Below are 16151 nucleotides of genomic sequence, written 5' to 3'. Positions count from 1 at the left end.
ATAATTACACACACACACAAGCGCATTTCATCTGTCAGTAGGAGAATCTGTAGCAAATTGAATTCATAATAAAATGTAACTTTGTGTTTTTGAAATAGCATTAGTGGATACTTGATTGCTAAGAAACAGTTATCATAAAGAAAAGATGGGAAAATAATTCAAATTAGTTATTTTGGCAATTTACAGAATGTGTTATTTTATTAATTAAAAAAAATAAACTAATTAATGCAAGAATGTCAATATATCATATCTTACTAATGTAGCATGCCAACTTCTTTTGACCCACTTTGAGCTTTCAGTTTAATTGTTGTTTTCAAACAGCCTCATTTTTAAAGGATTTATAGCTCTTTAATTTTTACCCATAATACATTCCCAGATCGCAGTAGAACTGTTCATGCCATGATGTGGTCCTGAGGAATATGATTTAGCCTGGAAGTATTGGTAATGGTTGGACTAGATGGTCTTCTAGGTCTTTTCCAACCTTGATAATTCTGTGATTCTGTGATTCTGTGATGATATGTAGAGCACACATACACATCTTTTGCAGGACTAGGGTCCAATTCTCAAACTAAGCTACACATTCAAGTACTAAGTCAGTCCTTCAACACAGAGAAAAAGGTTGCCAATTGACTGTATTGGTCATTCAAGTTTTCGGAATGTGTGCTCGGGAAGAAAGGGGGTAAGATCTCTCTAACAAAGTATGTAGACAAATTATTTAAGAGAAGATATATTCCCAGTAAGGATCTACAAACTGTGAATTTTTTGGAAAAATTAAAAATCATCTGGAGAGAATGTCTGATATTATCGACCTGATCCAGGTCTATAAATATCTAAGGTGTGGGGAGCAAATTGGCCAGGCCAGACGCTTTTCAGCAGTGTGTGGAGAAGGACAAGGGGAAATGGCCAGAAACTGGAGTAAAAAAATACTACAATGCATACCTTTGGTATAGTTAAAATGCAACTCAGTGTCCTGAGATCTCCTTATAAGGCCATAAATGATTATTTTTTCTTTATTAGTCTTATTTGAAAAATGTTATTTCCTTACAACTACTGAAAGTAGAAAACTCATATTACAATAACATAAACAGCAGACTCTGCCAGTTTGAAATCTTACACAAAATACTGTAGATTTATGCATAGGTGATTTGTGGGGGCTTTACTGGTAAAGTACACAAACATCAAGCAAAGCTGTATACAAATGCAGTTCTATTATAGAATGTCCCAAGAGAAATTTTAACAAAACCTACCCTAACAGTAATAAAAATCATCTTTATAACTGTTATATGGCAAGCTAGTGCTGCTTAGATGGCAGGCAGTAATTTGTTAATCCAAAATGGTCAAACTGTTATGAATTATGTGGCTGTACTCACGTACTTACTTCCTGTAATCGCTATTGAATAACAATTACTTCATAAATGATAGTTAAGATGGGAAAGAATGGCCTCTCCCACACAAAATAACTGTGTCTCCAAATGCCTGGGTCACTACAGAATATTTCCAATTTGGAGCAATCACATTTCATTTAACTTTTATTAAGTAATGTTTGCAAAGCAAAGTGCTTTGAAAATGACAATTCCAAGTACTAACAGGCAAGACAAAATTACAAAAATGACAGTGCCAAATACTATGAAGTAAGGTAAAATTACAAAAATTACAGGTAAGTGAGAAAGCTTTCACAAATCTTCTACATGTCATTCTTTTTCTCAGTTGAGAGAAGGAGAATGTCTACTTGGATTCATAAAAGGTCCTCATTACAATTGCTATAATATATATATATATATGCATGTAAATAACAAAGATGCCTGCTGGATGCTTTTACTACATCCTTGAATAATCACTCTCAATGCAACACATTTACTTGCTATCCATGGATAAAGACTAATACCTATAACACATCCTAAGAATCTGAAATAGTAAAAGCAGAGCTGAATTTGGGAATCCAAGCCTCACATATATCAGAAAAGACTTTGGACAGATCGAGGGATATTAATTAGAGCAATATCCAGAATATTTAATCTGAACCACAAGTGGTCCTATTTAGTGGCATAGTTTCCTCTCCTGTTCATTCGATACAGGATGGCAGTTCTGACTACTTTTGTCCTCCTTTTGTATTTCTTCTAGCAATGCAAACAAACTGAAAAAAGTCAGTTCTCCTTAGCTACACCTGAGCTGTAGGGCAGCCTCAGCGAACACCCCCTACTGGGGTGTTCTTTCCACTTTCCCCCTGCCCTTCTCCAGCAGCCTCCTCATCCAGCATCTCAGCCTGCTTCCTAGGAGAGGAAAGAGAGGGGGATGGAAGACAGAGAGGAGAGTAGACATCTTCTTTGCTACTCCACTGTATATCTGGGGTGCACCTGGGATGCACCGCTAGGAACTCAGAGCTCCCAAAGTTTAGACAGACATCTGCTCAGAATATCATCTGTTCCATATTCCCTCATAAAGGCATGTGTTTAAACATAGAGTCACTTTCAAACATCGTGTACCAATGAGGGCAGAGACTGCCACATGACAAGGTTACAAAATTGAACCTTGCGGGCTGCTCATTGTTCTTACTGTTCTCTGTATCACAGCAGTGATACTGATAGTGACCATGTTGGATCTCTTGCACTGCACTGCATGCAGATACACAAGATGGCAGCTTTCCACCCAGGAAGGTTTTGTGTTCTAAATATAAATAAGATCCCATTTATAAATAGCAAAAGAATAATGTGGATAAATAGCCTCCTTTGGCAGCATCATAATGATTCAAAATTGCATCAATGGAAACAGAGAAAATTATCAGAGTTGCCTTAATCCTTTGTATGTTATATTGGAGAACTTTTATTTCTGTAGCTGGATGAAAAGAAAGCGACATAAAGCATCCCCAAAGAAAAATCGTATGAAACAAAAAGATTGTGAGGATTAAGATAAGAAGTCAAAAGTTGAAGGAACTGCTCATGGTAACCTCTGAGATGGGGACTGATGCTAAGAAAAGGACAAAACTTTCTTATTTTCTAGTGGAACTCCCCTGTAGTTTGACACTGATTCCTTTTCCTTAATGGTTGGATACAGCTTGCTATACAACCTCATTTCAACGAGTTGCTCAGTAGAAACTGCTGGTCTCCATTATATTGCTGAATCTTACACAGGCATAGTTAAATGCTACATAAATAACAATCCCAAGCACATTTCGCCAGATGGTTCTTTCAGAGACATGTGTAGGCATCCAGAAAGCCCACAAACATAGCATTCATAACGGGCATAGTTACTAAGCATACCTCCAGAAGCAGTACAAATACAAACAGCAATGCAGAAAAACAGCTATAAAAGGAATAGATTTGATTTATCATTGTGCCACACAAGTTTCACAGGACTCTAATTCCAGCAGTTTTCCCAGGAACCATTCCAATTGGTTCTGGTGGACAGAGAGTAGTTTTAGGCAGAGTTATAGAAATGAATCAGATCCTCTATCAACTGCTGTTATAGATTTCTCCCTGTCTAAAAGGAAATATGTCCCTGTCCAAGAGAAAATATGAGACATTTTGAGAGTAACTGCAAAAATCTCATCTTCGTAGTGATCACCACGCATTAAGAAGAAGAGTAAGATGTTTCCCAGGGCCAAAAGAAAGTGGAAAATGTTGATTTCATTATTAAAGCTGTGACGTGGGGTATACATCTGGGGAGATAAAGCATAACCTTGCAAAGCAAATAAGCGCAGATATAACGAGTGTGACAGCTGATGGTGGATGATGCTGCAGCCCTCCTGGGGAAGCTCTGCATCCATTAAAATAACAAAAAAGCCCAACCCAATATGACTTGCAGGTTGTCTGTAAGCTGTGACATGCTCAGGCTTGCTGTTGAGGCTGAAGCAGAGTCAAGCCATTCCCAGGAGGTACCTTGCACCCTCCCTAGTCGCTGCAAAAGTAGAATATCTTCTTTTTCTCAGGGGCTCTTTATCTCTCCTGAGACCTTCTAGTTCTTTTTATTATAATTATTTCTTAATTTACCGTGTTCAGTAGATGTCTAGACATTTGTGAAGAATGTATAATAGTTCATTTCAGCTGCACTGAAATAAAAATTCTCATTTCTAATGCATGCTGATAAACACACATTTTTGCTGAAATGAAGTAATGGCAGTTAACAACATTTAAACTCAGAAAATATCATACAAGAGTCTTTGTGGGGGAATTTCTGACTCAACACCAAAGCAAATGTATTAACCTAACACTTAGAGATTCCGAAAAGAAACCAGTCACATAAAAGAAAATACAAAAGAAAATAAATAGTACCGTTAATTCATGTACAAGCAAAGAGTTCTCTTCATAAGTAAGTGTGTTTGAAATGATTTTCTAAGACAATCTTTTTTTTTCTTTGTAACAGCATAAAATATTTCTAATGAAAGTTAGCAAATACCATCAAGACTTATACTATAAAAATCAGTTTTGGAAAGCAAAGCTGGATGTTATAAAGATTTTAAATATCTACTCAGAAAAAAAGCCAAGGAAAAAAAAAATAACATTCACTTCCTTATAATGTATTACAATATCACAAGAGAAAACTTTTTTTTCTGAGACTGTTTTCTATTACGCTTCAGTTCCTTGGATAATAAGCTGGTATAAATTGCATTTTCTAACTTACTCTGAAAACAAAAATATCTCCCAGTGCTATTTATTTTTTTTTTTTTTCTACAGAATTATGGCCTGGTGCATATTTGCCTTACTGGCAAAATGCTGTTCTCCTGGGTCATCCAAGCTGTAATCTAAAAAAAAAAAAAATAGATGCATGGATGAGCATAAATACATCATTATTTTTGGTTAGTCTTTGTTGTTTGTTTTTATGTTTTTTGTTTGTTTGTTTTGGGTTTTTTTGGTGGTGGTGGTTTTGTTTTTTCCCCAGTGATTGGCTTAAACTTACAAACCAAGACAGTAAATAAATAAAAATACCAAAGATACACTTTCTGCACTGGAACAAACAGTGACATGGAAATCTCATGAGAAATGCATGGAAAGACCGATTTATTTCTCTTTTGCTCTGTGTCATGACAACGTAATCCTGATAAATTGAAAGGAATAAGAGTTTCAAGGCCTACCTTGGACAGCAATGAGAATTTTGAAACGGAATTAAGGTCCCAGGTGATTAGGTAGATTTTAGAAGGTCTCACATCCTCTTTGCTAAAGTGTTGCTTTGACATTGCTAGTGAAAAAATAACTTGTGATATTTCTTAAAGCTACCGTAGATAGTTTATAAATATTGTACATATGCAAGACAGGAAAATAAATGTTAAATTAAAAACAAAAATTTGTTACCATTGGTCACAGAGAGAAACAACAGGACACAGCTGTTTTTTCTGAGAACAGGATAGTTGCAAACCTCTTCATCAACAATTCAGGTGCTTAACCTATAGTTGACAGCATTTGGAGTTGTTATAGCAGGGATTACATAAATACCTTCTTAACTTCATATATGGGGTGAAAAAGTATAAGATTAAGCAGCAGTAGAATTGACCTGCATTCTGGTCAGTTACTGGTAAATGAGATATCCAATTAGCTTTCAACAAGCTACAGCTGTGTCAGTGGCTAATGTAAGTGTACTCAGTGAATATTTTACAGAGCTGTCACAAGGAAAATAATGTTGAGAGATAGAGATCTCTGATAATCTCAAAGGAAATGGGCTTCTGACCACAGAGAAGAGAAATGAGACTATGGAGAGCTGTGATACAATTATAGCCCTGCTGAAAAGCGCTTGGGAGTTCTGGGGGATGATAAGCTGGAAATGAGCTAGCAATGCATCCTCACAGCCCAGCAAACCAACAGTATCCTGGTCTGTGTCAAAAGCAGCATGGCCAGCAGGGCAAGGAAGGTGATCCTGCCCCTCTACACTGTCCTGGCAAGCCCTCACCTGGAGTACTGGGTTCAGATGTGGTCGCTTCAGTACAGGAGAGACATGGACCCATTGGAGTGAATCCAGAGAAGAACCATAAAAATGACCCAAGGGATGAAACACCTCCCCTATGAAAATGACTGAGAGAATTGGGGGCTGTTCAGCCTAGAGAAGAGAAGGCTGTGGGGAGGCCTACTAGTGGCCCATCAGAAGTATCTAAAGGAGGGCTATAAGAATCTGCTAACAGGATCTTTTATGATAAAACAAGGGGAGATATTTCCAAAATAAAGAGGGGAGGTTTAGATTGGATATAAGGAAGAAGCTTTTTACAATAAGGGTAGTAAGGCACTGCAGTAGGTTGCCTAGAGAGTTGGAGGATGCTCCCTCCTTGGAGACATTCAAGGTCAGGCTGGATGATTCTCTGAGCAACCTGGTCTAGCTGTAGGTGTTCCTGTTCATTGCAGAGGAATTAGACTAAATGACCTTTAGAGGTCCTTCCCAATCCAGATGGATCTGTGATTCCATAAACACCCTTCCAGGTGGCTGTAGTAGAGTACAAAAATGGTAAATATGTGTATATGAAATGAGATACCATAGAGAGTAGTAGGAAGAAAGGAAAAGAAAGTTGAATAGTTTAAATAAGGTCAACTTTAAGAAAAGAGAAATATTGTGAATAAGGGTTCAAAGGAGTAAACTCTGTATAAATGTCTAGGCAGCTCTTCATAGGGTTGGTGGGACTGCCACCTGCACCTGCCCCTGCTAAGGAGATCATATGTAAAGACTCAGTTATTGCCATAGATATTCTGAACATTACTTTTATATTGGGCTCAAAGTATGGTAAATTATTGAAGTTGCAGTGGAGTGCTATGTTCTGGTGTTTTTCTTGCTTGATTATTTCTGTTCATAAATTTTCTATTATTGTTGTTGTCATTTGGGTTTTTGTTTTGTTTTATTTTTAAATTAAACCTTAACAAATAAGAAGCAAAGTATTCCTTCACCAAAGCTGTAATAAGCTGCCTTTTTTTTTTTTTTTCTTCAGGTACTTGATTTGGGCTTCTATTTATCGAGTGACAAATTAGATGTCTCCCCATCTAGATGATATGTGGATGAGACGGGTGGAAAGCTAGATACCTGTGAATAAAATATACAGCACCTGAATAGGAGAAAAGTTTATGCGAGATAATATAAAAGACTCGAACAGAACACAAACATACTGGGCAGAGTTTCTACCTATAGTCAAGCCTTATTTTTACACCTCCATTAAAGAACACTTGGGTCATTTCTCAAAGTTCTCATTCAATTCTTTCTCTTTTAACAGTAATTCAGCAGTAGAAACAATTGTGTGTTAATTAATATGTTTTGATCAATGCAAAACAAGCATTAAATGAAACTAGAGCTACAACACTTGAGTGTGATTTATTATTATTTTTTTAATAAGAGTACAAATGTTTTTTCAGGTTTTTTTAGTTTACACTTTTTTCCCATTCTGTACCCTGTTTTCTCCTATGCTCCGGGATGCCAATTCATTTTAAGGTTAGCCATTGAGAGGTTGAGGGTGCTATAAAATTGCCTTGAATGAACAGTAACAACAACAACATCAAAATTGCTGTTTGTGCAAAGAAGCATAAAGGGAAAAATAAATAACAAAATAAAACAAAAGAAGTAGGGAAAATAAATTGTGGGATTAAATGTTATTTTTCAAAAAGGAAAATATTAAATAAAGTATTAGAGGGGTTCAAGTTGTAGTTCTTCCAATCATCAAAGCCAACAATGGCAGCACAATCAATGATAAAGAGTTTACAACACATTTATTAGATGTGCAACTGTACATTTTTTATTTATTTGTTTATTTTTAAGTCATAGTATATGTTGTCTGTGTAAGTGCATATTCTCGCTGAAAAAAAAAAAAAAAAGATATTTGGGTAATGATTAAATTACAATCCATTTTAAGTGGTTTTTATGTTTAATTTGAATCAGATCAAGATGAAAACAAAATCTAGACTGCAAATATTTTTGTCTTATTGTTTTACATCAGCCTTCAGTGGTTGTTAAATGACCTCACATCTACCAATTGCAAAACAATAATATTCTTAATGGTACATACCTCTACCTAACCTTATCTAGCAGCAGCTGCAAAGAAAGAGATTTCTTACTAACATTTCATTATTCTCAGAGAAACACTGAATTTGCTTTAATACAAGATAGGACATATTAATCAAAGATATCAAGTATTCTTCAAAGCAAAACCTATAAACCCAATTTATTATCATTCTAATATACACATAATTTATCAAGTACAATGGTATTTTTTCAGCAAGGATGATGACTAATATTTGCAAACCTAAAGCTGACTCATCACATGAAATTTTATTGACATAAAACTAAATGTTGTTTTCTTTGTACCAAGGGTACAAACACTACCAAAAGAAAGCACAGACTGTTAAGAAGGAACACTTTGTATGCTTTCCCCTTTCAGACTATTTGAACCCTCCATTTCGACTTTTTGAATTATATATTTTTGTCTTCCAGTCCAGTTCAAGAAATTTATAATCCATTCAAAATTCGCAAAAGAGTTAAAGCAGAGAACTAAGCTGATGTTTCTCATTCACTGTCAACACAATCTATGCCATTGTACTAATGCCCTTCATGTACTGGTAAGTTTGTATCTAAAAATGCAATGGGTCAAGGCTAAGGGTTTTTTGTGAAAGGCAGCTGTACATGTATGTCTTTTACTTTGAAAGTAATGTCCTTCAGGGAAAAAAAAAAAAGAAACAAAATTTTTTCAGTGATTAAAATATGAAAATTAACAGACTGCTGGCTACCAAAACCGGGAAACATATACCCCTTATTTTCTGTAATGATTTGGTGTTGATGGTTGATGTGTGTGTGTATGCATTAATTGGTTTTTGTTATTTGTTGGGTACTGTTCATAAGGTTTCTGCTTGCTTGTTTTTGCAAGTTCAAAGGAAAGGAATAGTGTGGTCAACTTTAATAGCAGATTTCATTTTTCATTACAACACATACAATCTTGACTGCTTGCACTACACTGAGTTACTGGCATAAAATTAATACAATCCTTTTATAGAATAGAAGCCACATGTAGATCCAAAGGAAAACAAGATTCATAAAGGAAGAATTAAGATAAAAATATAATCTCTTACACTGTTTGTGATCTGTCTGTGCCTAGTCATAAGCATCTTGTAACCATAGACTTCTAAAGGAAAAAAGAGGTACTCTATTCTGGACAAGGTCAGAAAGGAGCACAAACTTCACAAGGAATAAGCTCTGTGTATCAGTGTGCTTCCCTCTGCCCCCAGCATTCTCCTTCAGCTTGGCTTTTATGCCCAAGGCCTTGCTCATGAACAGAATGAGATACACACCTTGCTCAGGAATGATAAAAATCAAAGTATCACCAAGACAGATGATGACCACACTACTGTCTCAGACTGGATGCTCAAGGAACTGATTGCAGACAAGTGGCTGAACAAGCGCCAATTGGGCATATTCTAAATGTTATGACTATGACTAAATCAAATTACTCTGGAAACAGTGACCAGCCCAAGCTGGCCTTATGACAGGATCTCCACTTAATCAGAGACACCTCTAGCTTACACCTGCCCAGAGATCCCTTATGCCTTGATGTCCTGACACCTTGCTGATACAGATGTTTGGTATATGACCAATAGTTAAAGTTTTGTTAGCTTCATTAAGATTGTATCTTAGACTGTGCAACCTCTGTGGTTGAAGGAGTTTAGAAAGCAATAAAGTACACTTTGAACCTCATGATTCAATGGGAAGACCTCCTGGATAACTATGTATGCTGTGACTAATCAACTGTACTTCACCATCTGCAGTCTTGTTGTTTTATTTATGAGTAAGCTTTGTTAAAACACTATATTCTAGCAATAAATACATCCCTGCTTCTCTTTGATGAATGTAGATTTTATCTGCAACACTGTCAGCTTTTTCTACATCTGCACTCTCATTTCTTTCTTTTGAAAGTGAGAGATTGTCAGAGTCCGTCTTTTGACCATTCTTATTATACCTTTTTCCAACAACAGCATTACATAGTTCTTGATACTAGGAGTTTTGAACAGCTAGCCTCATAGATTAACCAGTACTAAGAGTGAATGATATTAACTTCACTAAATGCTACTGCTTCACACCCATTTACATTACTGAAAAGTTTTTATGCTATTCTATTCTATTCTATTCTATTCTATTCTATTCTATTCTATTCTATTCTATTCTATTCTATTCTATTCTATTCTATTCTAATCCTCTGGTAAATTCAGTCAGGTACTTTAGTTTCTCCTTCCCACATATGATATTTGCTTAGAATAAGCAAAAGGTGTTTGTGACTGCAAGTAATAAAAAATATAGAGGGAAAAAAAAAAGCCACGCAATGAAATTTAATTTTCCATCATCAACAGTCATGAGCAGACCATTCATTGGGCTTGTTATAGGACAAGTGATCAAGAAAAAACCAGAAAACCGCACTCCAGATCTCCAGATTCACTGGAAAAATACCTTCTCACTGAAAAACAAAGAAAACCCAAAGGGTTCTTTGGGACCTTTTTACCTGCTGCAGGTTCCATTATCAAACTTTTTTTTTTTTTTTTTCCCTGCTAAGTGAAGCATGTAACTTCCAGAGTGTAACTTCCTAACAATTTCAGTGACTTGACAGACTTGTTCATCTCCTGAGGCCTCAAGTAAGAAATGCAATTGTAATCCTCTTGATACAACTGAAAGAGTATCCACAAACCACTTCAGCTACAGCAAACTTTTGCCAGAAGTATGAAGTATCCAGTATAGAAAATACTGGTAGCTATGGTTGACCATGACTATTTCTGCTGCAGAAAGCAACTGCCATGGATTTTCAGGAGCTTAGCAGATTAGTGGAACTAAATGCTTTGCAATATGAGTAGGTTGCAAAGCTGCTGTAAAACTAAAGCACCCCCCACAAAACTAAATTTTGCTGATACATGATATAGTTGTATTCACGCAATAATGTCTGCAAAGTAAATTGCACAAAACAAAGCTCATTCATATTAGATAAAGCATGCCTTACCATGAAACTGGTAAAGAAAAACATGGACATAGAAAAGTACAGACACAACCCAATGACACCAATGGACAGAAGAGTACACCTACCATGTGAATATCCAGGCAAGGACTGATTCCCCTTTGATTGGCTTCTCCGTGCAAGTCTGCATATGTTAATACACATTTTGATGTCCCCAAGTATTGCCTAGCACAATACTTTTATTATCAGTATTTTCCAACTTTGATTTGAAACAAAGCCAGCTCTGTTCTCTTGTGAAAGCAGCACAAGGCACTGTTTTATTGTGTGTGTAACAGACTGATGGAGAATGCAGGCAGCTCAACAAGCCAAGGCTATAAGAGCAAGAATGTGAGAGTCTGAGTGGAGCAGAAATAGAAATTGTATCATTGTCATATACTGTGAACAAGAGCACTTGAATACAAGGATGGTAAAAAGGTCATAACCTTTGTATCACAAGGCAGGACATGGAAGAGTTTTCAAGCCCATTGGTGAGTACTGTTGACCACTGAAGGACACTACAAAATCTACCTTGGAAAGAGCATGGACAAAACAAACAAACAAACAAACAAACCAAACAAAAAAACTCAGGATCCTGATCCCTGGACATCTGAAGCCTTAAAAAAGCCTTTTTTTAAAAGTTATATGATGTTTTAAAGGCAATAGAAAAGATGGGAAAGAAGGAGTTAATGGGGGCAGCAGTCTGGGCTAGAAGAATGTTGGACAGCATGCAGCAGCACAAGAGAGCACATGAAGATAAGAGCAGTGCATTAGGGGAAGACAACAAGTGCTGTGGAGGTCTCACTAGCAGGGACAAGGCCAAGGAATGTATGTTGATTGCAGAGGGGAAAAACATCTGCAGCTATGACGGGATGGTGTGGGTGGAAGAAGAGACTGAGAAATTTCATATGTTAAGCAACGAGAGAGCACAAAGAGCCGAATATTGGTTTGATCAAGCTAGGGCAGCTGTGCCCTAGGGCAACAGTGGTGTTGGAGAAAACATAGAAGGGAAGGCAAGAGGCTGAGAAGCAGGACTTTTCCAAGAAGATAAATGAGACATTAAACAGAAGTGACTGCGGTACAAATAATATGACAATAATATGGGATCCTGAGGACTGACACAGAGACATTGGGATGATCAAGTTCAACTGAGCCTACTTCTTGTGAAAGTAAGTTTTCCTCAGCCAAGCACCCACCCTGAAGTTTTATGGCCATTTGAATTATGAGGGATAAGAGTACAAACCAGGGAGACCAGTACCAGTGAAAATGGCAGGGCAGGGAAAAGCACAAATGAGAGAAGATAGCAAGACTGTGATCACTGAAATACAATTACCTCCTACCCAGTTTTGATCTTTAGCTAAATAATTGGGACATTTGAAGATAAATATCTATGCAAGGGTGCTGCTATCTTAAAAAGCACAGCTTAGTTTTACTAATACTAAATCAAAATTGCATGGCTAAGGTATCCTGTACAGCCACCAAATAGGCCACTTGTAATACTGAAATCCCAGAAATGGCAGCCATTACAGTGGTTGAAGCTAGCTTTATAATCTTTTAAGGTATCTGATTTCATGCTTGTAGAGCTTCATTTGGAAGAACAAAAACCAAATGGGTCCAGAATTAAATACTGTTAGAAAGCTGTTATTGACTATAGTTGTTGAGCTTGTGCTTAAGTGGAGTCTGCAGCTGTGACATAATACTAGCACTGGAGGATTCACTTTCTGATTGAAAGTGAATACAGGACCTCTGAAACCCACTAATGAAATCCAGGTAGACCAGAAAGGGCAGACTGGGAAGGATAGGAAGATTCTTAAGGAAGAAGGAAAGCTTAAGGAACCCACACAAAAAAGAGAAGATAAATAAATACAACAGAAAAATAAATATGTGCAGATATTATGCTGGATGAGTCACGAGGAGTTTGAACTAGGAAAACAATAAGTTTTGAAGACACAAATGGAGAGCCTGAGAGATGATATAGCCAACAGAATAAGAAACCTCTTACAGCCTTTATCTATAAGTTGGTAGAAGTGAAGGGGGGAATCCCAAGAGTTAGGCTGTGAAACCAGTACTAATGATCTCTGGCAAAATGAAAACAACACCTTCAGCCCCACAGGCCGAAGCTGGACTTCAGTACAGGGCATGTCCACTGCCTTGGGAAGGCATTATTAAGTTAAGGTACAAACAGTCAGGGGATAACTAATAGTACCTATTATCTTCTGGGATAGCTGTAAATGTAATGGAAAAAATTATCACATTAACAGAGTCTGATCCTGTAAATGTTTTGAGTCATGCAAGATGCCCAGGGGACACACCTGCTGGCAAGTCTGAAGAGCAGGGTAGTGGAGATTTCTTCAGCAACATAAAGAAAAAAATCACATTTTATGTATTGGTTTCAAATCAGGAAATGACTTCATCCCTTCTTAAAAAACAAACAAACAAACAAAAATAATAATTTATGGGAGTGATACAAAAATAGATATTCCATAAAAATCCTGATCAGACATTGGTGATCTGCAATGAAGCCTCAGAAATACATGAAACACCACACAGTGGGCATCAAGAGAAGACTCTACACAAGCATGCTCAAGATAAATTAGAATGTGGAAAGATTAACACTCTTGTATTAATAACAAAATCTGACCTAAACACACAGGAACATTATGAACACCCAGCTGAGGCCAGGGGAAGATTATTACCCACTATTATTGCTCCTATGGATGATGGAGCGCTAGTTCAGTGACCCAGATTATACTATTTAACAGTGTATAAAAAAATGATGGGGAGATGTGCAGTCTGAATTTTAGGGCAGTAAACACCAACTCCACAAACAGCACCAAACTGTTAAAATGCCCAAATGTGTGGCCACAGGAATATAAGGACCAAAGCAGTTTCCAGTCATTGGCTCCAACACTCAAAACAGCTCTCCTTTCTAGGATGACAAAAAGTGGGTTTTTTTAATGTGTGTTTTTTTCTGAAGAAACAAAATTCCTCATTTGCCACATGAAATTCCTCGATTCTACATTTGCCTAATGAAGGAAAGTATAATATCAGGAGGAAATTAAATACCACAGGTGCTGCTGTATATACTATTCAGCTGTCTATACATCCTTGATAAATAAAGAAGTCTTTATTTCATTCACATATAAACACAAAATTTTGAGTTAGAATAATAAGGAGCTAGACAGCAGTGTTCCCAACTCCTGTGACGGCTTAGAGTAAAAATTAAATGTGGAACAAAAACTTTTCAACATTTCAAGTCTACTGACATCTGAAATATCACTAAGAATTACTCTCCAAGCGCAGGAGCAGACTAAAATTTTATATAGCAAATTGGTTAAAACTCCTTTCTCCAAAGTCCTTATATAAACATCTCATGAAAAGATCAATTTTCCAGACTTCTTTTTTTCAGTGTAACAGACAGCAGACTTAGATCACTTTTTCACTAGGTATCAGATGTATTGTGCAGCAGTCGGTTATTGAAAACTACAATTTGGCTTTTTATAAAGCAATTGGAGCTGCTTGATGGGGACTGTTTGCAGATTACCCTGGTTTCTTCTTCCCCAGAAGTGTTTCCTGTGGAGTCCCAACCCAAACTCCATCTAAGCAGTAGCATTTTTGGATCTGTAGTATTAGTATAACTGTAGAGTTTTAAAATTATTAATAGCACCTGCATTTTAGCATTTCATATTACTAAGCATTTTAAAAATAGCACAGGACAAAAGCCAGACTACAGGAAGACATCTAGTAATAAAATGAAAATTGAACGTAAGCTGATATTTTTATAGTTGATGACTTTTATCAAAGACTCTGTGAATTGATGAATCACAGAAAGCTCAAGGGTAGAATAAATAGTTAAGATTGCCTGTATGGAGATATCACCTTTCATTGAACAAACTGTCACCAGTAACATGTAAACTACTTTTTATTTTTTTTCAAGTTGATCCCAGCCAAACATCTAGTTTGCTTTCAGATGTCTTTCCCACTTGCTTCAAGGGAGTAACTATATTGCTGTTTTTGTTGTGTTTCCTCTGTCTGAAGACATTTGAAACATCACTGTAGTGACATGGCATTACAGTATTCCTATTGCTAAGAAATAAATGAAGCTGTGAATGATGTGGAGAGAAGGAAGCCAGCATTTTCCAGCATCAGCATGTAAAAGTGCTTTCTAATGTCCTTATGCTCATCCATTATGACAGACTCTTTGAAAGGCTGAAAAAAACCTCCGTGGCAGCTTACAGTCATAATTCAAAAAAGCTCCCTGTGAAGTAAGGGTTTACCCTATCTCTATTTATCTAACAGTTCAGACTGCTACTGTTTCTGAAGACAGAAAATAATTTTAAATTACAAAAGAATTTTTTCATCTATAGTCTATAACAGAGACAAAGGAGAATTCATAAGTTGCACCCATCATTCTCCAAGTTATATTATACATAGAAAAAATCTTGCAATGCAGAGACCATTGTTGGTTCCAGCAGTATCTGGTACAGAATATGTTCTCAGTGCTTTTTCACCTTCTTCAAAAGGAACTCCTGATGCAATTTTAGCAGCAGTGGCATCATTACAGCTTAATGTTGTCTTGGTAATGAATGGAAAGAGATGCCAGCACAAGCTGACACATCAGGTCTAGGGAGACCGTGCTTCCTCAGTGGTTTTAAGGCTTACAATCCAATTGCATTATGTTTATTTTACTCCTTGTGGCAGCACATCAAAGACAAGAGTTTGTACTGGAGAAGAAAGTAGCACCTTCTGTTCAAAACGTAAAATCAAATTACTCTGCAGGCATGTAGAAGCTCAGAGCCTGAATAATCAAATACATATATATTCATATATATGACTACCTTGCAGAAATGTTCAAGTGGTTTCATCCTGTGAAAATTCTGCATTAAGGTACTGAAGGAAATCAACAGGTTTAAGTACACTGAATGTCGACTGAGAATTTCTACTGTTATGACAGCCACCATCATATAAAGATCATATTTAAAATAATTACTTTCATTAATTTTTCACAAAAAAAGATATTTTATTCTTTTATTACACCTTATTTCATTTCTCAGTGTTCTGCATATGTTAATATTAATTCGCACAGGTTTGGTTGTTATTGTGATGGTAAGAATTATCCTTCATTTACAGAGAGAGAAAATTAAACATTAAGTATTCATAATTCAGATTTCACAAATGTATATTTTTTTTCCTAGATAAAATGGTTTATCCTAGGATACATATAAATAAT

At 36.4% G+C, this 16151-nt stretch overlaps 1 protein-coding gene and 1 long non-coding RNA gene across 13 annotated transcripts in view; one reads left to right on the top strand and one right to left on the bottom strand.

Moving 5' to 3' along the window:
* Positions 1 to 16151, bottom strand: part of FGF14 (fibroblast growth factor 14) — a 358569-nt gene that overhangs the window by 206850 nt on the left and 135568 nt on the right. For 2 of the 11 annotated variants that reach the window (XM_085552913.1, XM_085552904.1), the window contains exon 1: positions 11014 to 11238. The exons of 5 other annotated variants lie outside the window; for them this stretch is intronic. In XM_085552913.1, coding sequence (XP_085409039.1) covers positions 11014 to 11016 — 3 coding nt within the window. In that variant the 5' untranslated portion in view covers positions 11017 to 11238. Of the gene's footprint in view, positions 1 to 5285; positions 5378 to 11013; positions 11240 to 16151 lie in introns of those variants that run through there. 4 more of the 11 variants (XM_015851495.2, XM_015851494.3, XM_085552910.1 and 1 more) reach the window with 3 other exon arrangements.
* Positions 11706 to 16151, top strand: part of LOC107307973 (uncharacterized) — a 28502-nt gene continuing 24056 nt past the window's right edge. For both annotated transcript variants that reach the window (XR_001552581.3, XR_014948173.1), the window contains exon 1: positions 11706 to 12090. This is a non-coding gene — a long non-coding RNA (uncharacterized LOC107307973). The remainder of the gene's footprint in view (positions 12091 to 16151) is intronic.

Source organism: Coturnix japonica, chromosome 1 (assembly GCF_054131305.1).
Source record: "Coturnix japonica strain WE chromosome 1, WE-NBRP24, whole genome shotgun sequence".
NCBI lineage: Eukaryota > Metazoa > Chordata > Aves > Galliformes > Phasianidae > Coturnix > Coturnix japonica.
The sequence above is the reverse complement of the archived record's forward strand: the minus strand, read 5'-3'. Positions and strand labels throughout refer to the sequence as shown.